The sequence below is a fragment of the Euleptes europaea genome, chromosome 4, assembly GCF_029931775.1.
Source record: "Euleptes europaea isolate rEulEur1 chromosome 4, rEulEur1.hap1, whole genome shotgun sequence".
In the NCBI taxonomy this organism is placed as follows: domain Eukaryota; kingdom Metazoa; phylum Chordata; class Lepidosauria; order Squamata; family Sphaerodactylidae; genus Euleptes; species Euleptes europaea.
Window position 1 is genome coordinate 21,864,158 of NC_079315.1, and position 23,959 is coordinate 21,888,116.

Here is a 23,959-nt window from a genome sequence, read left to right on the forward strand (position 1 = left end):
TGATGAGAGATTTATAGTGCCATCCTAAGCAGAGTTACACCTTTCTAAGCTATTCACTGGATGGCACTGCAGATGGTGCGTATGTGCTCTGGCCTAACCCTAAGAAGAATGTTAATACGTTGTGCCCTCGTTTTCCATACACTTTAAGCATATGGATGCGACCACAACTGGAGACTGAGCTGAACGGGCATCATTAGAACCATGCTTATATCGCCAGACTTAAACACTCTGTCCCCCACAACATTCAACGGGACTTTGGTCCCAAATATCCAATTTTATATTGTATCCACAGGCCTGAGGCCACTTTGCAAAACCATTCTTTATATTGTTTTGACGCAAATCGGTTTAGTTGTCAATTTCAAACGAGTCTAACAGAACCTAACGACAATTTAAACCAGATTAAGAATCCCAGCCCAGTGCTCTTGGACTAATGGTAATGCCAACTTCCTGAACCAGCTTACCACCTTTGGCTTTCAAAAAAGTACATGCAGCACTCCCTGATTCCTCGCTGTCAGAGGCTGCTCCCTATATTCTACCCCATGAGGATGGCTTTAGCCACTTGTGGTCACAGGAACAGGAATACCTATAACGAAACATTATGGGCACTTTCACACAGCCCAAATAACGCACTTTCAATCCACTTTTAATGTGGATTGTACTGTGTGAACTGGCAAAATCCACTTGCAAACGATGGTTAAGGTGCACTGAAAGTGGATTGAAAGTGCATTATTTGGGCTGTGTGAAAGTGCTCACACCAGACTTTTATGAAATGGCCAGATTCCGAACTGCTGCCTTGTGACTCAGTTTGGAAAGCACTGTTTTAGAATCTCTATTGTGACCATATATGTTTTTGATTACAGACTTTTTACAGATCAGACAGAAAGCAACACAATTCCAAGTATCGTGGGTGAGGTCCACCAAACTTTTGCAGCAATCTTGTAAGTAAGGGCACGTTGCAATTACTAAATACCCAGTTTTAAAATGGTACATGGGAGGATGGATAAACCATTAGCCACCTTAGATGCAACATTGCATTGAATGGACATTTTTCAGAGTTTTAGAGATATAGGAAAAGTACCTCTGTAGCCTCTTTACGAATCCTTAAAAATAGTAAAATATTTTGAAGGATTATGAATGTGCTTTCTCCCTTGTTAGCTAACCATGGCTAGCCCCCCAAAATCAAATGAGATTTAATTAATGGGCCACACTCAAGATGCATAGGTATTATTCCCATTTTAGCCACTGAATCCGTTTAGCCCTCAAAACAATTTGGGGTGGATCCAGCCAGCGTTTTCACACAATTCTCCTCCTTACTAGAGCCCTTATCCCACATGGCTTTTGTCCATGTAGATCCCATGATCCCCAGCACTGCCTTTTTTGGTGGTCAAAAGGGACACCCCTCCTTCAGGAAAGCTAGCTGGATCCACCCTGTCTCTGTTCTGTAAGCTCCTTTCGACCAGATCACTTCCCTCCACTACAGCATTGTGCAACATCTATAGCAATAGAGCTTTGTAGGAAGCACTGTAACTACAAAACTAATTGATTTGGTAAATGAAAATGAGGAAAGGGCCCCTGTAGATCCATTGATGTATTGTAGATACAAATCCGAAGAAAGCGTTAAGAAAAACCGAAGCATACGCACTTGCATATAATATAGCTGTCTACGTAAATTTCTGCACTGGGCTTGCATTCACACCCCACTGTAGAACACAGCATGTTAAAAGCAGCCTACGAAAAGCCATAATGAGCTGTATCAAGCTTTCTGCATGTCGACTTAAGAACTTTAATTACCCCAGTGAGTGGAAAAATGATTCCCTTTTGAGGTGGCATTCCAGCATGAAAATGCCTTTCTCGGTAGACAGCAAGCTGCCACCCCAAAAGTTACACATTTCAATCCCATTACTGATCATAATTTAAATATAGTTGGTCTTCGCACAGATGTTAACTACCAGATATTATTACACTCCAGCAATACAAAGGATATGTTTTTCTCACCGTATCTTTTTAACAGGCACTCTGCTATTTCTGTGGGTGTCTCCTTTCACATGAAAAGGTGCTAAATGTAAGGATGCCATGTAACAGCTCTCTGAATAGTAACGTACACTAGGAAAAAAGTGGTCACCAATAAGGAACAACATAAGGCATACGTTTTTTGCCTCCTTCAGTTTTTGGATATGCTGATTTGGCACGTTTGTTTCCCATATTGTAGTAGCCTCAGCAAAGAGTGTGGTGGACAGATGCGCAAACCATCTTTCCATGCATTACTGCTATTTTTGGGGGTACTGCATTATGCACTTGTGGTTGTGCATTATAGCATCGAAGGATGCCCTGTATTGGGCACACCGTAATTTTGGAAGAGTAAATGGAAAAGAAGTGAAATGGAAGTAGAACAATTTGCGGTAGAATGATTTCCCTGCTAGGGTGTGCAAAAATATAACAAACAAATGCAGGTAAGAGGGAGGAGGAATGGGAGGAGAATTTTGAAGTATACTGGAGTATTGATAACCTATGCTTTTTAAAATTGTACAGGACACGGTTACATTTACTGCGCCCAATCCAGACTTCTTCCCAGAGGACTGACTTTGTATCCTTGTTACCTGTGACACTTCCGCCTGCTCGATTAAGTGCATTAAGCGTTCTCCTTCGCCAATTTAGATTTACGCCCATCTCTTGAATACATATATTAGTGTGGCATACTGATGTTCAACATACTGGGATCACTTCATTTCCTTGAATACTAGTAAAATTAAGTGGGAGGCTAAAGAAAGATGAATGGGAAAAAATGCATTTCCAAGGATACAATTTCAGGCACCGCAGAAGTTCTCACAAGACCCTGCAGACCCCATGTCATGGAGAAGAAAGAGAATGTTCCAGTTCTTTCCCCTCACTTTCTTATTGTATTAACCAAATAGTTCCCATGAGTTATAGATTTCAAGATCCATGTATGCTTCAGACTGTTTGGAGCAAGATTAGGGGATGAAGGGGGCAGTGCAGGGTTTTTTGGTACCAGAGCTCTGCTCTGCCTTTAGAAATCAGATTTTCACCAGCAATGGAGGACAGTTTCATTTAATCCCAGGATACGGATAAATTTATACTAGAAGCATTCTGTTTTAGGTTCAGAACCAGCAGCCAATACTCAGCAAAGTATTAAGCATGCGCTTGAAGTCAATATGATGTGATGAAAACTTCAAGCTTATTCTCACATCAGTTACATAACAGGGGAAGCAAACCAATTCATTATTCTGCAGTGCAGCTCTCTCAACACCTACCAATCATGTGAAAACTGCCCCAAAAGTACATCTTTTCAAAACCCATTTAGGAAATAGGATTAGGACTGCAAACCTCAAACCACAGTTTTGTTACATTCCTCAGTTTAGGATGGCTTGTGAATCTCAAGCTCTGATATATATTGGTGTTAACTAAGTGCAACCTCTTGGCCTAGAGCTGCAGACCACATAGTTTTCCTAACGGAGTCTTCTGAAGTTCAGTCACCTCAGCCTGTCCAATCTTATTTTTCATTCGAAAAATAGTATAGCCCAAGTCTGCACTGCATATGGTGAAGTTAAACAAAATAAATAAGCAAAGCTCCTAAATCTGATCTGAACTCTCGTCCAAGGTGGATGGTTATTGGCTTGTGAACAAGAAGCAGCAATAATCTCGTGACTGGGACCTGTGAGCCAAGCTAGATGGCAGATCTCTTTATTTAAACCCAGGTCAATTCCAATTACATACACAAAGCGGGGTGTGGGTGGTCCTATTTTTAAGAGAAAGGAGCATATGGGCGGGTGCGAGGATACCAAATGCTCCCCTTGCCTGTGGCTTACTTACTTGCAGTTTCCTTCTCAACTGAGTTCTGATACTAGAGGTGAGCTCTACTAGTAGAAAAGCACTTGGTAGTGAGGTTGTGGGGGAGATGAACAGAGGCCAAGGGGACAGTTCAGCTCCCTTCAACTGATCACCACTTTTGTTCTACAAATCAAAGCAGATCCATCTACTGTTTTATATGTGACTGCGGCAGACTTGGTTTTTTTTTTTTAATGGGACTTCTCCTATCACGTTTCATTTGGTTCTCTAACTCACTTCTTGGAAGGAGAGCGTTTTAGTTGCATCAGTGGCCACATGCATATTTGTAACAAAACCCATGCATGATTAGGAGCCCAACATATATATTTGTTTACATTAACAGAACCGTATAGTTGTTTAAATAAAAAAAAGCAGTTATCGATCACCATCTGTTAACTAAATACTCAGACTTCACACAGAGCTCACTTTAGCCCTTTTTTGGTTCAATTTTTTATGTGGAAGCTGTATTGCTAACAGGGATTTTAGGCATAATCTGGCCAAACTGAAGCACTGAAGTCCCACCTCTCCCATCAAGAGGTCTTTAAAGTGCTCTCTTAAAGTATGTGATCTCTGCCTTGAGCTTCTTGGAGGAAGAACAAGATTATTTATGTCCTTAAACCTCCTGCAAGTTAAAGAAGCATTTATTTGCTGCTGCTTTTTTCTTCTTTTGCAAGCAAAAAATGTAACTATCAGACAATATAGGCCAAAAATATTATATTTTTATCAGTGGTATTAAGAAAAAACTCTCTGCTATTTTACCTATACCCAGAAACTAAAATGAACAGATATTGTGGGCATAATCCAGTGGGAGATTCTCACACACAAACCACACTGAAAACAAATGGAAGGTGTGCAAGACGTCTGTTGTGCCGCTGTTGAACTCGTCCCCTGCCAATGGTGCACACGTAGGAGAACTTCCTGCTAAGGATTGTGTCCTCTTGGCTTTTAGAGACCAGGCGATCCTTAACTTTTTTTCCTAAGAAACAACATTACAAGAACAAAACCTTTTGGGAGAAAAGGGAAAAAAAGAAAAGAAAAGGAACAATTGTTCCTATGTAATTTCAAGCTGCTTCTTCGATTATCCTTTCGTTTCCTTCTTTGCTCCTATGACCCATAGGTCCTGAGAAGTTATTTCTTAGAGGAAAATGTAATGGAGAGATATTTGGCCACGGCCAATGTTATATTTGGATCTCTATCCATCAGCAAAAAGGGGACTATTTTGTCTCTTGTTGTAGGGGGCAGGAATTCTCCCCAATATGCGGGTGATCCATTTAACTCGGTGGTGTTTAAAGAGGGAGCATTCCATCATCTTATGAGATGTGTCAATTTTCTTTGAATTACATGGGCAAAGTCCGTCAGAATATGGTAATTTCTATATCTTCCGTTTAATAATGCTGAGGGTGCAGCATTTAAATGGGCGAGCATGATTATAATAACTTAAAATTCTGTTGAATTGTTAATGTAGTTTTTATGCCTCCCCCCTTTTTGTCCTGCTGTAAATAACAGCATCATGTTGGATTTACCATTTTCTCAAGTCTCCTCCCCCAAACAAGGCTCTTTTTCTGCCAGAGAACAGACAAACCCCAGATCATGTAATAAAACCTTTTTTTTAGAAGAAAAAGGTAGGTTTTGTTCTTCAGGTAGGTAATGACAGCGCAGCGCAGGTAATGTAGCCCGGGGGGCTACAAGAAGCAAACACAGGGACTGTTGCAATTGCCAATTGTACAGCCAGTCACCATTAATGCGTTGCATAAGAAAAATGAGCCAGGGATGGGGGTGGGAAGAGGGAGGGGCCTGGGGAAAGGGAACAACCCAGAACACTGGACACTTCTGCGCAATACTGTGGAACAACAGTCACTTGCAACTTTTACAAAACTTGCTCTCAACATAACGTAACATAAAGGCACCATTGATATCGTTCTCAGTTTTGAAATACTGTAAAAAAAATTGCTACATATGGCACATAACACTTTTGTATATACATTATATATTTAATTTATAAAAGTTTTTTTTCCCCCTGTGGTTTTTCTTTTTTTTAAATCCTAGTAGCGGAACTGCTAAAATAAAATAAATTGTTTTAATTTAAAGGTGGAGTACTTCATTATATAAAATAAAGTTTTACATGTGAATCTATGTGGGTTTTTGTTTAAAATGTTTCTCTTTTTTTATACAGCGATGGGGTCTTGGTTAGCTATTACACTGGACAATCTTGCTTGCAATTCTTCTTGTGTGGAGAACCGGCTGTTTTGGTTAGTCCTGGTGTCGGCCAGCCGGTACACAGTAGCTGATTCTAGGTCGGCTGCCGCAGGGTTCAGTACACTCAGAAAAGGCGTGTCTTCTCCTATCCTTTCGTCTTCCGCTTCACTCTCTGAGCTACTGTTCTCACAGCTTGTGTCGGTGTCCATTTCCAATCTGTTGGAAATGTGGCCATTGAGCTTTGTTCTTTTGGCCCTCCGACTGTTGACTAGTTTCTTTGGGGGCTCCTGCGCGGGTTCGTACTCCTGCGTGGTTTCGTATTCCTCGTCCTCCACTATCCTCAAAGGACTCGGCGGGAGGCTGTTGCTTTCATGAGCGGGATTGTGGTGGTAAGAGGAGTTGAACTGCTGTATGTGATGCTCGTATTTTTCCCGTAACCGGGGTGGCGTCACAAGAAGAAGAGGCCTCTCCTCTTCTATGAACGGACTGGCTGCCACAGAAGGGACAGACATTGTTAAGCTGGAGACCTGTGGAGACATTTCTGAAGCAGGTGACTTTGGAGAACTTGGAGTGTGGAAATCTACAGGTGACATGCGAGCTGGTGTGGTCATAGCAGATACATACCTAGAGAAGCCCAGACAAGAGGGACAAAAGAGATTTTAAAAAGTCAACTTCTGATTATGGCAAACTGAAATTGTAATTTAGTAATGCAGGATAAACTGATAATACTTTTTTTGACTAGAATAACAGTAGGATGTCATAGATTAAATGATTATAGTAAATAGATTAAAAAGGAAAACAGAGGAGATATAGATTAAAGTACACATAAGTGTGAAAGATAAGCAAGACAACATAATACAGCGATCATTTTATATAAATTAGGGGAATGATTAAAGCTAAGTATGGTTTTGTTAGTCTGTAAGGGAAATATCAATGAAGGTCTTAGAATACATTATCAATTCAATACTTCTTTATCTAAATATAAATAGAATGTATTAGAAGATAATATATATACCGATGCCCTTTGAAGTTTGAATGTGCTGTATGTATGAGGTAGTATGTGTGTTTTGATTGTATGTATTATATAATTTTTTAATAAAATATATTTTTTAAATAAGTCAACTTCAAAGAACATTAATTTCTTCTTTACTTGGTTTCTGATGACCTACCAATTATCTTCCAATTTATTAGCAATACCAAAGAAAACGAAAGGGAATATAGATGGGGGGAGGGATGATTTTAGAAGAAGAAGAGTTGAGAAGCAGAAGGGAATCAGTTTATAATCCTGGTTTGCAGTGCAAGCAGAAATCATAGTTGGCTGGTTTGAAGGTAATGGTCACATATTGTTTGTTCAGAACAACCCAGTAATCACACTGTACGCACAAAGAAGGTGGGCTCATTCATGCAGTACCAAACCATGGTTAGCTACCATGTCTCAATACTGCCGTTGGTGGCTTCTCAAATGACTATTGTTTTTTTCATGCACCTGTATATACATTCCAATCACTAAGCAGGGGAAAAAAATGATCTCCTTGACACTTAAGCGCTGAATACTGAAGATGGTTTAAGGCAGCATGAGTTTACTGCCCAAAAAATCCACCTGACAGGATTCAAGGACACTGCTGCACTAAAATTTCCGGATGACGAATCAGAAAGCCACATAATTCCATTATGAAAGGAGTCTGCTTTAGGATTCCTGGACATGTTGAAGAAAGAAAGTTCTCCCTGGGCCTCTAAATGACACACATTCAGTCTAACAGTGTTCCAGACAGTCACGCTTCTGCAATAACTGGCAGGAAGGTCAGATTACGAGGGGTACCTTTCACTGTGAGGTGAATCACGATAGGAATCGGGTGTCTCTCGTGCATGCCTGAGGAAACTGCTGCATTCTCGCGGCCCTCCGATGCCGTTGAGGCGCCCTCGAGGGCCCGTCGGGCTTGCATGCCGGCTATTCTCCACCGAGGAACTCACAAGCACTGAATGGCTTTCGGAGATGATGCTGTCGGTCCGGCCGTTGCTCCAACTGATAAAGAGCCGTTGGGGAGAAAAAGAAGAGAACGTTTTAAAATTCAAACACTGGAGAAAAAGGAAAACGAGAGATGTTTTCAGTGATCTGGGCAATGTAATCAGCGGATTCACAGGGCAATGAGGTTTTCATCGGTGCGTGCTCTTGCTTGAGTAACTAAGGAGACATTTCTTTAAAAAAACACCATTATGTGCCCAAAATGGAGGTGCACAGGAAATGTTCAAACAGGAACTGACATCCATTTCAGAGTTACGCAAAAGAACAAGGAACAGCCATGGCTGATATCGTTCTGTGTTAAGTAAGCAAAACGATAGGAATCAGCATTTACCACTGGTCCCTTTTCCAGGCCCAGAGCATGCCAGAAGTGCTAAAGGAGAGGAAATTGGGAAACCTGGGCCAGCTGGAAAAAGACCTGCTGGACATTTGCTCTCCTGTTTTTTCAAAGCACTTTGAAAAGTTCAGTGTTTGCCAGAGGCACAAGCCAAAGGGCCCGTTCAGCCTTTTGGGCTCTGAAAGAGACCTTGTTAGGACTTGGGATTAGGTCAGTTGTAGGGGAGATGGGAGCCCATTCACACAGCTGGAGGGGCAATGGCAGAGTAGCTGGATTCGTTCCAAGCCCCCATGTCTGTATGGACTTTCTTTCTTGTGCTGCCATTGAGCTGATGTTATAGTTTATCTATCTGTAACCTCAGGTGGAGCCTGAGGATGGAGGGGTTTGGGGAGAGGAGGGACTTCAATGCCATAGAGACCACCTTCCAAAGCAGCCACTTTCTCCAGGTGAACTGATCTCTATTGCCTGGAAATAAGTTGTAATAGCAAAAGATTTCCAGCTACCACCTGCAGCTGTTCCTGTTGGCAGCAGAGGTTGTTTATCTATCTGGCAGGGAGCTGTTCCTGTTGGCAGCAGAGGATAGGACTTGCAATAATGGGTTTAAATTGCTGGAGTAAAGGTACTGGCTGGATATTAGGAAAAAAGTTTTTACGGTAAGAGTTGTTCGACAGTGGAACCAGCTACCTAGGGAGGTGGTGAGCCTCCCCTCACTGGTAGTCTTTAACCAGAGGCTGGACAAGCACTTGTCAGAGATGCTCTAGGTTGATCCTGCATTAAGCAGGGGGTTGGGCTAGATGGCCTGTATGGCCCCTTCCAACTCTATGATTCTATAACCTGCCCTGAGTCCACACACTGTGGAGAAAGGTGGAATTATATATTAATAATAATAACATATGTGTGCTAAACAAACTATGTAATTCAATATATGAGAGAGGAGACACTAGAACAAGGAGAGATATCTGCCAGGAGGAAGGGGATAACTGCATACTCTAGGACAGAAAAGGGGGAGTGGGCATTCTGCAGAGAAACAGATCAACTCAATTAAAAACAAAGGCTTTGCAAAAGAAGTGATAGCTGTCCGCCATCTTGCTGATATCCACTTCTTTACTAAATGCATTTGACTCCAATAGGTTCACTGTGGGAATACTGATCCTCTCTAGCAGGTTTGCACAACTTGTAACCCACTGAGCACATAGGGTTGCCAGCTCTAGGTTGGGAAATACCTGGAGATTTTGGGGGGCGGAGCCTGCGGATGGAGGGGTTTGGGGAGAGGAGGGACTTCAAAGGGTATGATGCCATAGAGCCCACCTTCCAAAGCAGCCACTTTCTCCAGGTGAACTGATCTCTGTCACCTGGAGATCAGTTGTAATAGTGGGAGATCTCCAGCTACCACCTGGACGTTGGCAACCGTATGTGCACAGCCCATCAGCCACACGGAGTAGCCAGGGGCTCCACAGGCCTGCAGTGGTTGCTGCCTACTGAAGACTGGAAAACAAAGAAACTGATTGGGAAATCACAATATGTGGCTAATAGGCTGTGTTTGGCTTGCTAGGTCACAAGTTGGTTGTACAGCATTTTTTAAAGTTACAAAGTGGTATGGGAAAAAGTGGAAGGAGTTGTATTGTTCACCGGTATTCACCTCACAGGCACATCCAAGTGGGTGCCTCATTTCATGTTGCAAAAGCAACCGCTGTTGCCCTAGCCTCCAGAACAAACAATTATTTGGAGGAAGAGTGGCATTTCCCCAAGAACAAAACCTACAACATGACATAGGCCCAAAGTATAATACTTCTGGACTGCACACAACAATGGATAACGATTATATCTTATGCTACAAATAATCTGAAACGGTCCTTAGTTTGCACAGATATTATACATCTCTTTTCGGAACACCGATTTTTACAGACAGCGGTTCTGCAACTGCGAGAGATGAGACAGTCAGGCCGCTGGTTCTCTTTCAGCCTCCTACCTGTGGCTGGGTGTCTGAGTGACCGTTGTGGAGTGGTGAGTCGTTGAGGTATAGTGGCTTGTAGAAAACGATGTCTCTGTTTCCCTCTCGACGGCATGCTCACTGGATATTACATTTTTAGATACATATTGCTAAATAAACAGAGACAGAACACACATTTATACACTCTGAAGTACGTATTTATGCACTTTAAAGTACATCCTGCACACAGTCTTCTCTTTATGTATATCAGTGGTTCCCAAACATTTCGGGCCACTGCCCCCTTGGTTCCACAAACCCGACCCCAGCGCCCCTGCCCTATCCTACAAAAAGCATTATTCAAAATAGGGGTTTGCATGACTCACTAAAGAAGATAACAACAATAACATTTCAAAACAGTAACAAGTAGTTGCACATCTATTCAAAATCAAAGTTAAACTTTTTAGCTGAAATTTATTCAACAAAACTGATGAACTTGATCCAGTGGTACCAGCTCTTCAAAGTGTGGGAAAAAAATTCTGATAGTTTCCACCAAATTTTCCAGCATGGTGCCATAACTTGATCTACTGTAAATTAGTGAACAACACAGTTGAAGAGGCCCACCTCTAGCACCCCCCTGCTGCCCTCTTGCCTCTTAGTGCCCCCCCCCAGGTAATCCCACCCCCCAGGGGGTGGTACTGCCCACTTTGGGAACCGCTGATGTATATTAAAAGACGCAGCGAGCAATTTCATGCATAAAGTGCCGCCTTTACTGAATCAGCTACCGCTTAATTATTCTTATGTTAAGATAAGAAGTAATTTCATGTTGTTTAAGAAGGAATTCAAGATAAACATAGCTGTTCCACTGAAAACTATTTAATGTGCACATCTTCTAAATAGGGTCAGTGCAATTTGTTTTAGTGTGATCCGGCCAGTGGCCTTTGGAGAATTGCTGATATGTAGAAAAGTCTGTGCTGCAATACTTTCTGGGTCACAATCTGCTTTAGAACTTTTTCTATACATTACTCAGAAAGAATTAGTGTACTGATTCAGATTATAGGCGGCAGGTGTGTGCCAAAGTTCTGAATGCTACCTGCCCATTTATCTGCCCACAACCTTCCTTCAAGAAATAAATTAGGCAGAAAGCATGTTTTTCTTGTACTTTTAACAAACCAGTTTTTTCCAAAAGTTTAGTTTGGCCATCAGAGAAACAATGGGAGTCTGAATTCTGGTCCATTCTTTTCTGCTATTACAAACAAAAAAGAAAATAATTGGCAGGGGGAAAAGCTTTGACTATTTTGTGGCTAAATAACAGGTAATGCTGGACTACAAATTGGCTCTCTCAGGGAATGATGTAATAGGGGAAATGTCTAATTGTCTGAAAACACAGAACAGGCTCATAGAATAGGTAAAATCCTGTCTCTGCTGGAAACGATGGCAAAAAAAGGTCCTTACGACTTTCCATATGCAATTGAGATAGCTCAGATTTAGCTGCAAAGTGTACTGCCACCTGTGTTGATCTCACAACAGCTGCCTGATATCTTTTTATCTGTCACTTTTATTAGTCATAGACATTTCCCCCATTATTTTATCTTTGGATCTCGGACGTCCAGCTAGTGACCTGTGGGCTACACCAGAGCCCTCCCATAAGCTTCTCCTGAGAGCGTGTGATCATCACCTGGAACACCATGGGGGTGCAGAATTGGGGAAGGGCTTTAGTGAGGTAGAAGAATCAATGTCACTCGCTCTTCATCTGTCTTTTCTGAAAGGAGGAAGTTCCAGTTCTGAGAATGGGGGAGGGGTTGTGGCTCAGTGGTAGAGCATCTGCTTGGCATGCAGAAGGTCCCAGGTTCAAAATATTGTCGAAGGCTTTCACGGTCAGAGTTCATTGGGTCTTGTAGGTTATCCGGGCTGTGTGACCGTGGTCTTGGTATTTTCTTTCCTGACGTTTCGCCAGCAGCTGTGGCAGGCATCTTCAGAGGAGTAACACTGAAGGACAGTGTCCCAGGTTCAATCTCCGGCATCTCCAGTTAAAGGGACTAGGCAAATAGGTGATGTGAAAGACCTCTACCTGAGTCCCCGGAGAGCCACTGCTGGTCTGAATAGACAATACTGCCTTTGATGGACCAAGGGTCTGATGGCCCATCCCTGGGGAATGATAGACCCAAATAGTTTCCTGAATATTTAAGGGATTTTTCTCCTTGTCCAGAGCCCTGTGGTGCAGAGTGGTAAGCTGCAGTTCTGCAGTCCAAGCTCTGCTCATGACCTGAGTTCGATCCCGACGGAAGTCGGTTTCAGGTAGCCGGCTCAAGGTTGACTCAGCCTTCCATCCTTCCGAGGTTGGTAAAATGAGTACCCAGCTTGCTGGGGGTAAAGGGAGGATGACTGGGGAAGGCACTGGCAAACCACCCCGTAAACAAAGTCTGCCTAGTAAACGTCAGATTGTGACGTCATCCCATGGGTCAGGAATGACCCGGTGCTGGCACAGGGGACCTTTACCTTTATAGCTGGGAGTCATGCTGAAGCTCTGGTTAAGTTGTGGAAGGAGCAGGTGATCCACGCAATTCATGATTGCTCTGAAGCACCTCACTGGAAGAGTCTAAGCCTTCTCTTAGGTTTTGGGCTCAGTGAAACATCAGAAGCTGTAGAGGAAGGAAGACTCATACTGTTTTCAACCTAACATGAGTCATAGCTCATCTTTGAACTTCTCCTACAGTGAAGAAATCGTAATTCTCTATCACCAATGCATGAGTCTGAAGCTATCCAGCAATGCTGTTTTGAGGAGTCCAGGACCTTTTACATCTGGGCCCCCAAAGGATTTCAGACCCTTGATGGCATACTGTGATAATTTTGCAACATACTTTATGGATAAAGTTGCTTGAATTTAACCCGACTCTGGGGTTAGCCCTCCCTGTGTGCCAACTTTTCAGGAGGTGAGGCTGCTGGGCATATAGGAACAGGCTTCTGCTGTGCCCCGCTCCAGGCTCTGAACACCCTCTTTTTGGGCAACTGGATGGGGCCCTCACTGATGTAAAGGTAAAGGTCCCCTGTGCAAGCACCGGGTCATTCCTGACCTATAGGATGACGTTTTCTAGGCAGACTTTGTTTACGGGGTGGTTTGCCAGTGCCTTCCCCAGTCATCTTCCCTTTACCCCCAGCAAGCTGGGTACTCATTTTACCGACCTCAGAAGGATGGAAGGCTGAGTCATCCTTGAGCCGGCTACCTGAAACCGACTTCCGTTGGGATCGAACTCAGGTAGTGAGCAGAGTTTTTGACTGCAGTACTGCAGCTTACCACTCTGCACCTGATGAGGTCAAGACAATTCTTTTCTGGAGAGCTTTTTTTTGTGGGGGGTTGTAAGTTATTTATCCAAAGGTGATTTGTTTTATGCCTTTTAGTCTTTTTGTTTGGGTTTTAGTTCATTAATTTTATTTATCAGAATCTTTTGCTATTTTTCTAACTTTTAAGGCTTTGCTACGGTGGTCTGAGGTTTAGTGTGTTTTTTCCTTGCTGATGTTCTTCATTTCTTGGCCCTTAATTGTTTTATTCCTTACTTTATGGTTTAACTAGTTTTATTTTTGTTTTAACACAATGATACTTACATACATATTTACTGACTAATCCATCCTTAGTGCTTCGTAAGCAGAAACACAGGGTATAAACCTTATAAACAATACATAAGTAAATATGGGATTGTTTTTGTAGACAATCTGCGCAGACATGTTTCCTCACATTAGTGCACTGGAAAATTTTCACTTCCTTGTTTTCAGATAAGAGTGGGGAAAAACAGCCAACCACGATTCTGACTTTTTAGTTTCAATCAGACACTCACTTAGGAACTGGAAAGCTCTACACTCAAATTGTTCGGAGTGACAATAAATTATAACATTTATTCTCTTTTTCAATCACTTTGTCTGAATGAGTGATATGGGAAACTCTGTTTTTAACTGTTAAGGGATTTAACAGTGCAGTCCTAACCAGAGTTACATCCTTCTAAGTCCACTGACTGCAATAGGCTCACATGAACAACACATGAACACATGAACCTGCCTTATACTGAATGAGACCCTTGGTCCATCAAAGTCAGTATGGTCTACTCAGACTGGCAGCGGCTCTCCAGGGACACAGGCAGAGAAAGATCTTCCCCATCACCTACCTGCCTAGTCCGTTTAACTGGAGATGCCAGGGATTGAACCTGGGACCTTCTGCATGCCAAGCAGATGCTCTACTACTGAGCCACAGCCCCTCCCCAAAGAAATCACCTTTTTGTGATCCATAATTCCTACACATGAACACACATGAAGCAGCATTATACTGAATCGGACCATCAGTCCATCCAAGTCAGTACTATCTATTAAGACTGGCAGCTACTCTCCAGGGTCTCAGGTAGAGGTCTTTCAGATCACCTACTGCCAGAGCTTGGAGATGCTGGGGATTGAACCTGCAGTCTTCTGCATGCAAAGCAGATGCTCTACCAGTGAGCCATGGCTCCTCAGAGAAGTGTAAAGCTCCACTTAGGGTTGCACTGCAAATGGCTTTGGAGGAAAAAGTGGGAAGGAACGAATGAGGTCTCAGGAACACTTCCTTTAATGCCACACTTACATTGACCAGCTGGACATTTTCTGGTGGTGGATGAGGATGGTGGGGCCCGTTTGCCATGTTGACCCGATGATTCCGTTCCGATCGAAGGCCCTGTCGAAGGCGGTCATGCAACTTTTTCCGCTGCTTCCTGCATTTGAAATATGAAACAGCTTTAACAGCTAAATGAACAAAACAGTCCCCCGCTATAACCCACATTCCCATGATGGGCATAAATCCATCAGACACACAACAGGAGCCATTGGGACAGGCAGAGTTCAAGACTTGTTTAATTCTGCAAGGCTCATGAAAAGTACGTTTGTTAAATGCAGAGACCCTGGTCTGGATAGAGACAGCCTGCTTTGCAAAATTAACTACCATCCCAAAAATGGATTACTTCCACAAACAGTTCTTTTGAAAACAAAGGGGGGGGGGGGAGTACAATAGATGCTAACACTCAAAATTCAAACAGTTGCACTTTCAACATCCTTTAATTAATATTGTTTCTTAAAAAAAAAAATTAACCCCCACAACCAAGAAACAGAAGACTTCAAATACATGTATGATTTGGCAGTAGGGTTGCTAGGTCCCTCTTTGCCAGCAGCAGGAGGTTTTTGGTGCAGAGCCTAAGGAGGGGAGCGTTTGGAGAGGGGAGGGACTTCAATGCCATACAGTCCAATTGCCAAAGTGGCCATTTTCTCCAGGTGAACTGATCTCTGTTGGCTGGAGACCAGTTGTAATAGCAGGAGATATCCAGCTAGTACCTGGAGGTTGGCAACCCTATTTGGCAGCCTCTCGCTATCATTCTAGTTTCTGTTTCTTTATCTAAAGAAGTTATACATGGACTGCATATACACTGACTTTTGTGAAGGGGAGCGTGTTTCTATTCTCATCAGGAGGTTTCTGTATAGACTAGGAGGTAAAGCCCCCCCCCCCCAATCACTGCAGCATTAAAATGGCAAAGGCTATTCCCGTGAAATCTTCCTTCAGGAATGAGAAACAGAAGCAATATTTTATTGTGTTTATACTGAACAAACTGCCTACACCTGTTTGTTTTTTTTAATCTGGGTTAGTGTTGTGTTTGGCATCCAAAAGCTATAACGATTTTCCATTCTTTTGCAAGGCATGGCATTAGCCTGAAACAAGTTATATCCCTAGATCAGAGAAGTTTGTCCATGTGGGACAGGGGACACTGAAACCATCGAAAATGCACTGATATGTTGCCCATTCTACCGCGACGTTAGATCAAAGCTTGGTAAATTCCCTGAAGAGTCAGTTGAGCTTCTCCTATTAGGAGAAGATCCTCAGCTTACGCTCCAGACTGCCAAGTTCTGCGCTGTTGCTATTAAAATACGCAGAACTTGATTAGAGAATGTTTGTTAGAATATTTTACAATTTTATCAATTTTAAGGTGACAATTTTAATTAGAGGTTGTTTTATTGATCTTACACCTTTATTTGTACAGGCAGTCTGTGATTCTGCGGTGCAAAACTATTGAGTCTGGAAATTTTGATGCGTTGGCATGTGATTGGTCAGTTGACCGTATTAATAAATTTGATTTGAACAAGTTATATCACTGAATCACATGAAACAGGCAGAGGATGTCACCCAAAGCTGACTGCCCCTCCTGAGACTGAGGGTGCATATAACCTTCTCTTGGCTATTAGAGGCCCAGCAGAACGGAATTTCCTGGCGAAGTAACACTGGAAACCTGGCTCTGGCCAGCTGGGTCTTTCTAATCTAGGCAAAGAGCATTAGGACAGACAGGACTAATTTGGAAATCGTTGTCATCCATCCATTGTCTGAACACCCCTGGCTTGTTTACCTGCTTGCAACTAGCTGGTCCATGGAGTGGAACTATGCTGACTACCACAGTCAGGTCTGAAATGCAGTTGACCTTTGCCTGCAGAGTTGCAGGAAAAAAACAGCTGTCTTTAAAACAGACAACACGGAAAATAAAAGAGAAAAGGTCCTAATCCTTATGGTTCCAAGATAAGAACTTGGCGTTCAGAAAGATGTGGCAATGATTGCCTGTTCCAAGTTCTTCAGTCGCAGCGAGTGCTGAGTCACACAATGGCCCTTGACATGCTCGCTCAAGGATGAATGAGAGGAGATACTGCATCAACTGCAAAGCCAGACAAGGGAGCCAGCTGCAGTGAAAGCACGTGCTTGGCATTAGCCCTTGCTATGCAACAATGCAGCCAGCACAGAGTATATGATCTCATACCCTATACCTACTGGTTTCGCTGCAGCCTAGGATCTTAGCTCGAAACAAACAAACACACACATCCAGCATTCCCCTGATTAAGACCATGTCATCCACAAATGTATCAGGGTCAGCTAACCATATACTCAGTCCAGGTTTTCTGTCTGCATCTCTGCTTTTATGTCTCATTTGCACAGAACAGTAAAAAAAACTGCTTCCTGGAAATGTCTGCTATCTGGTAGACCTGCTGCTCTGTTTGGATTAGGGTTGCCAACCTCCAGGTGCCAGCTGGAGACCTCCTGCTATTACAACTGATCTCCAGCCAAGAGAGATCAGTTCACCTGGAGAAAATGGCTGCTTTGGCAATTGGACTCTATGGCATTGAAGCCCCTCCCCTCCCCAAACCCCACCCTCCTCAGGCTCCACCCCAAAAACCACCAGCCGGTGGCGAAAAGGGACCTGTCAAGCCTAGTCAGGATGTAGCCAATAGGCGTTTTTAAGTTGCTGAATATTGTGTGCAGAGAGGAAGAACGCACAGAGAGGAACTTAATGTGAGGCAGTTTCTAAATAGTTCAGAATTAGTATTATCTGCAGACAACCTTGGGACTCAGGGCCTGCTGTGGACCCTTTTCACAATTTGGGAACTACTGTTCCTTCTGCATGAGAAGGGCACTCGCTTACCAACACAAACCACTAAAGGGACACAGAGAAGAAAAAAAGCAATGGGAAAACTAGATGTGTATATTGCCCCTCCCCAGTTGTAGCTTTCTGTTAAAACAATTGCTATGCAGACGGAATGTTTTGGAAGATTCAGTGTTTGTTAGATAATGGCACCTGATTGTTTGGTTAACAACATCTCTGGTAGAATCGTATTTACAATAAAGGAGGGGGAGTAGGATGCAGGATTTTGCAAAGGTCAACACTACACTAAGGATTTGGTATGGGAACCCTGATACAGAGACACAGAAGAATTGCCCAGGAAGCTCATGGGGTGGGCTTCCCTTGAGGATACGTAATTATTATGAGTTAATAACAAGTGGGGGACATGCAAGGGCTTGCAGGAGGAATCTCATTTCCCCCCTGCATTCCCTCCCCTATTATTTCTTCTTTCTCTTTTCCTGGAAACCCCCACATCTTCTCTGTTTTCCCTGCTTTCTTCTCTCCTTCCCACCCACCAGCCAACCTACCTTTTATCTGTCTCCCATCTTCAGCTGTACTTCATTTACATTTCAGCTATATTTATTAACTTCTCTCCAATGGGGACTCAAAGCAGCTTACATCATTCTCCTGCCCTTCATTTTATCCTCACAACAGCCCTGTGAGGTAGGCTAGGCAAGGAGTGTATGACTGGCCATAGGTCACCCAATAAACTTCCATGGAAGAGCTGGTATTCGAATTTGCATCTTCCAGATCCTAGTCTAAAACTCTAACCCCTACTGTTGAATAGTAGGGAGCAGCATTTTTCTGAAAACTTAGGGCTTTTCTCAGGTTTGTAGAAAGATTCTTGTCAGTTCTTGGCTCCAACTAGAGAATTAGATATATTGATGGTAAACTATTTTGGTGGCAAAAGTGATGTCTAACTCCCAGTTTAATTCAGAATGTTTGGGAGATTTTGGTCTACACTACTTTAGTACTACACAATCCAGGATATACAGAAGAATAAGTGGGCTAATTATTTCTCAGGTGTGTAATGCCATATCTAGCTCTTTATTCTAATCCACAGATGTGAAACAGTTTGTGTGTGTGAAGTAGGTCAGTACTGAGGTAATAAACCTTTCAATCTTGAATGTAATGAAAGTAAACATTTTACTACGACAGTTGTGAATGGAAGCTTGAACTCTGACTGCAGTATATGCAAAAAAGGTTAAAAGCAAGCACCCATGTTAATTTTATAACTCGCTTTATAAGCCAACTATAACTTTGTATAGTAAAGGTGTCCCGTTTACAGAGGTATGAGAATCTGGGGGAAATGCTGGATTAATCTATCAGTCACCATTTGGCATTCAGTCATTAGTGTACGGGATCACTGGAAACATTTCTTACTGTTTCACACTCAACTACAGTTACAATGAAACCCTACCAACATTTTGCTGGGACTAAGTACCAGTTACTAAGGAACACCAGGGTTGTGACGCAGAGGCAGGCAATGGCAAACCACCTCCAGACGTCTCTTGCATTGAAAATCCTGTGAGGTCACCATAAGTCAGCTGTGACTTGATGGCACCAAGCAAAATTACATCCTTCTAAATCCACTTACTTCAATGGACTTAGGAGGATGTAACACTGCTTAAGATGGCACGGTAGACCTTTGGCCACCTAGTTTTGCAAACAGTTGCATGCATATTTCTTCAGTTTTGTTTGGACTGGGTCCTGACCCCCTCAGTGATAACCAAAGTTATAGAAAGGAGAAGGAAAGTTTACTTTGTTTTGCAGTAGGCCACCACACACATGATGCCAACCACAAGGAGAGCAATGCAGATGCCAGTTATGGTCAACACCCTTTTCTGGTAGAGTTCCTCAGCTTCTAGAAAGTGACAAAAAAGATAAAAAAGGGTTACAGACGCACATTATTAGCAAAGTGAACAGCAAACACCACGCTACCTCCCCTCTAGCCTACAACTTTATAGAGTGAAATAAAAGGCTCAGCTGCTCCCACCCCCATAACAAATAACACATTCAGAAACTACGATCTGAATGCAATACCAGTGAAGGATGAGTGTAAGGCTTTGAACAAACACAATCCATTTATGTTGTGGTGGGAGTTTAGAATTCTAACATAAGCTCACAAAAAAGTTTGCTAAAAATAAAAAAAAATGGGAAATTGATATAACAAAGATGAATGTAGAAATAGTCCCCAGCCCTCTTGCAAAGATAGGTGGGATAACCTCTCAATCCTTAAAAAAAAACCTTCCATCCCCTTCTCCCCTTTGCAATTTTACGTACACAATGGTTTTCCCAAACCTGCTCACAGTGCTTGTCACATTAGAATTTTTTTTACAATTGTACTTTGAGCTTGGCTTGCAATAACGCCACCAATAAAAACTACAGTTGATCAAGGACTGGTTAAACTGTTCATCTGTTAAACTCAATTCCTCCCCCCACCCCAGTTCAGCAACCACAATGGGGCAACGATGCATTGTACCATAGACAAAACACGATTACTCATATTCTGTAAGTGTAGCAAAAAATTTTAAAAAGGGGGCAGCTGTCTGAGGAAAATCTGTTCCACAGCTGTGACCTCACTTACAGATATTTTATCATTATAAATTAATTCTTAGAGCAAGCAATGTTTGGGTTGGAAGGATACTGCATTCCATTGTCTGTCACACTTGGCAAAGGATCATCATCTATGCGGTGTACCAGGGAAATGTTACATTTCGAATCATCTTGATACTAACCACACCACTAAGCCCAAGCAGCCGGTGCAAGCCAAAACCTCATATTGATTTTTGTTTTTTTGGCCTTCTGTAGCTCAAAAAGGATATTTACATTTTAATGTAAAGCTGGGGAAACTGTCACACTAAGCAGATGGGAAATTTGGTGTAACCAAGGTGAGAGGGATAGGACATTTTGGAGGACTTTCATTCATAGGGTCGCCATGAGTCGAAAGCAACTTGACGGCACTTAACACACACACACACTACACACAAGGTGAGAGGAGCAACAAAGAGTTGCATTAACAGGAATGCTGTTCTTATAAACATACCAAAGTTAAAATTTAAAGAGAGGGCAAAAAAAAAAAAAAAAAATCACTTCCAGCGTCTTTGGAAATGAGGTTGCCATTGATAGGATAGGACTTAAAAACCTGTTACTTTTTTCACTTGGTTAGGGATTGTGTTTGGCAATTTCCTGATCTGGTGGTCTCTCTATGTTTGTAGATAAGACAAATCTCCTGGGATTGGTTTTTGGCTTGTCCTGTTTCTTCAGTGTTTAATTCTGACACTAGCTTCTGTTAGGTCCCAAATTCCTCACCTCTGCTGTCACCATTGTTCCTCAGAGTGTCAATATTTGCTTAGACATTGAACCAGCATCTACTCCAATTACATCATCCCGGGCAATAACTTGTTGATTGGCAATGTGTGCTGATAATGCTGGTGGATGTTATCAATACACAGAGTTTGGGAGGAAGGAACTTTCACACAGTGCGGACTGTTTCTGGAAGACGTTCTGCTTCCCTTTTGAGGCACTTTCCTGGAATAGGGGACTTGGCATCCACACAACCCTTAGCAAAAGTGTTTTTTTTAATAGAGAAAGCGAGTCTGGTTTGGTCAACTACACGTTTCTCATACATCCTTCCAGGTGACCGTTTGTGCGGTTCTCTCAGCTGCCTGAGCAAAAAGGCCCAAAACGTAGGAATGATGTAAGTGTTTTCACCCTTGCACTTTGCTTAAAGTCTTAGGGCTTTCCCCATGAGGCCTTAGGTTTGTGTTATAGATTAAAAACAATCACAAAAAATGTTTAACGGAAGTATCAATTTCCAGGCAAGACCACTTCAGATTTACTGGACTTTATATCACTTGTTTATAATTTAAATGAGGACAGAACTAACTTTTAAGGGCCTAACTCTATGTTAACATTTTCCCTGGGAATGTCCCTGGGTCGGCTTGAAAGAGGTGTTCTGGACTTTGCAGGGATGCACAGGCCTAATTCATGTTGGGACTGCAGTATGCAGGGAAAGGCAGCTCAGACAGTCCCAGATCCTGTGCTATTTCCTTGGCCTGAAAGGGACTTGGGGAGCACCACTGAAGGCTGCATGTGCAGGGCCGTAGCTGGGGGGGGGGGAGGCAAGGAGGGCAGCCGCCGCCCCTGTGGCATGCAGAGAGGGCAGCAGAACTGCCTCTCAGCTAGCCTCTTAAACAGAATGGCAGAATAGATGTCTCTCCAAACTTTGGTGATATTTGCACGTGGTACTCCTTGAAGCTTGACGAAAGCTCTGAAATGGGGATTTTACCGGAAGCCCATTGCATTTGAAATCTGTTCCGTGCTTCATTTGGACATTACCATTCTGGATTGTCAATTTTTGTGCACCTCATTTTGTTGTGTATATACACTTACCTGATGTAAATTATTGCATTATAACAAGTTCCTGCTCTGTATTTATATCCTTGGGATATTGTTTTGGTGAGGCTCCACCTCACAATATAACTGCTTGCAAAGTGCTTTGTATGTGCTTTATTGAGCTTTATACAAGTGCAGACTTTTGATTTCCTACTCTCCTACAGAAGGAGCGGGCTGGGTAGGAGAGGCAGTTCTGCCGTCCCCTCTGCATGCCACGGGGGTGGGGGGCTGCCCTTTTCGCCCCCCCTAGCTACGGCCCTGTGCATGTGCACTGATGGGCTACATGTTATGTTTCCCCAATGGAATAAATAGCGGCTCCGTGGGGCAGTTTCAAATCAGGAAAATGGTGCACGTGTGTGGGGGAGGAAAGTCTAAATTCCCATGCACTGCAGACCCAATGCATATTGTACCCATGCACACCTGTGAAGTGCTCAAACTGCAGAACACATCTTTCCAACCAACTGGGGGATGTCCCTGCAGAAAATGTAATACGCCATCTGAGAAAAACACAAGCTACCATCCTTTAAATTCTCCTGGCCTTTCAGACATGGATTAAGAAACATTAGCTGTAATTCTTTAAGTCAGCTGAAATGAATTAAATGCAATAGAATGCACTCATTAAGTATTTAGGACCCAAAGCTATGCTATCTTTCAAAGACAACCGTTTCATCTCCTGTTGTAGAGGAGGAAAGATGAACTGAAAAGCTACATGAAAATCATGTGCATATTTTTAAGGGCCCAACTGAACAGTGGGCATATGGATACCTGTAACATTTACCCTCCTGACCTTTTTGAAGGGGTATTAGAGATCAGAGAAACGGTGTGGCAAGTGGTTTTTATTGCTTCCCACCACTTTTTCTCTGCCCCAAAACACTTCTTGCCAATGGCTGTCCTGTCTTGAGAAAAGGTCCAAATTATCCTTGGATCACATGAACACATGAATCAGACCGTTATACTGAATCAGACCCTTGGTCCATCAAAGTCTGTATTGTCTACTCAGACCGGCAGCGGCTCTCCAGGGTTTCAGGAAGAGGTATTTCCCATCACCTATTTGCCTAGTCCCTTTAACTGGAGATGCTGGGGATTGAACCTGGGACCTTTAACTGGAGATGCCAGGGATTGAACCCGGGACCTTCTGCATGCCAAGCAGATGCTCTACCACTGAGCCACAGCCTCTCCTGGAGGGGTGGGCAGCTAGCTGCTTGGATGAGGGAAAAATGACAGCTGGGGAAAGGTAACAACACCCTCTCCACACCACATCTCTGGCTCTGTCCTTCCAGATGTAGATCTTCCTGTTTAAAAACCACCATTGGAATCATATTACTCGCATGCATATAAATACCTAGTTTGGCCTTCAGCTCTGTTCTCTAAAAGAACAGCTTGACATTCAGAACGAACAAAGACCAAAGCGTAATGCCCTTCAGATCTATGATACAATGCATCTTATTGTTTGAAAAAAGTGCTTTCTACAAGCCAAACCCAATAAAAAACATCCATTAACAGTTTTCTGAACATATTCAGACAAAAATTAATAGACTGGATTATTAAACAGAGGGAAGGAAGGGTCAATTTTGTGAGGGAAAAATAATAACAACCTGGAATGTCAAACTGATTACACAAGCGAAAAACCAAGAATGGGAAGCCAAAAGAAGGAAACAAACACAAATATGGGAGAAAGGGAGAGAAAGAGAAGCCGAAGAGGGAGGAAGGCTAAAAGTTGAGAAGTCAACTATAAGCCTGGCACAGCATGCTTGATAACTGGGAAAGAGTGAAGAAAAATGCTTGAAAAAAAG

At 42.8% G+C, this 23,959-nt stretch overlaps 1 protein-coding gene across 1 annotated transcript in view; it reads right to left on the reverse strand.

The window, feature by feature from the left end:
* Positions 1-5,647: 5,647 nt before the first annotated feature.
* Positions 5,648-23,959, reverse strand: part of NRG1 (neuregulin 1) — a 122,946-nt gene continuing 104,634 nt past the window's right edge. Inside the window, exons 5-9 of the mRNA XM_056848008.1 lie at positions 19,530-19,632; positions 14,927-15,053; positions 10,366-10,496; positions 7,859-8,062; positions 5,648-6,663 (exon numbers count right to left, since the gene is read on the reverse strand). Of these exons, the coding sequence (XP_056703986.1) occupies positions 6,009-6,663; positions 7,859-8,062; positions 10,366-10,496; positions 14,927-15,053; positions 19,530-19,632 (1,220 nt within the window). The 3' untranslated portion in view covers positions 5,648-6,008. The remainder of the gene's footprint in view (positions 6,664-7,858; positions 8,063-10,365; positions 10,497-14,926; positions 15,054-19,529; positions 19,633-23,959) is intronic.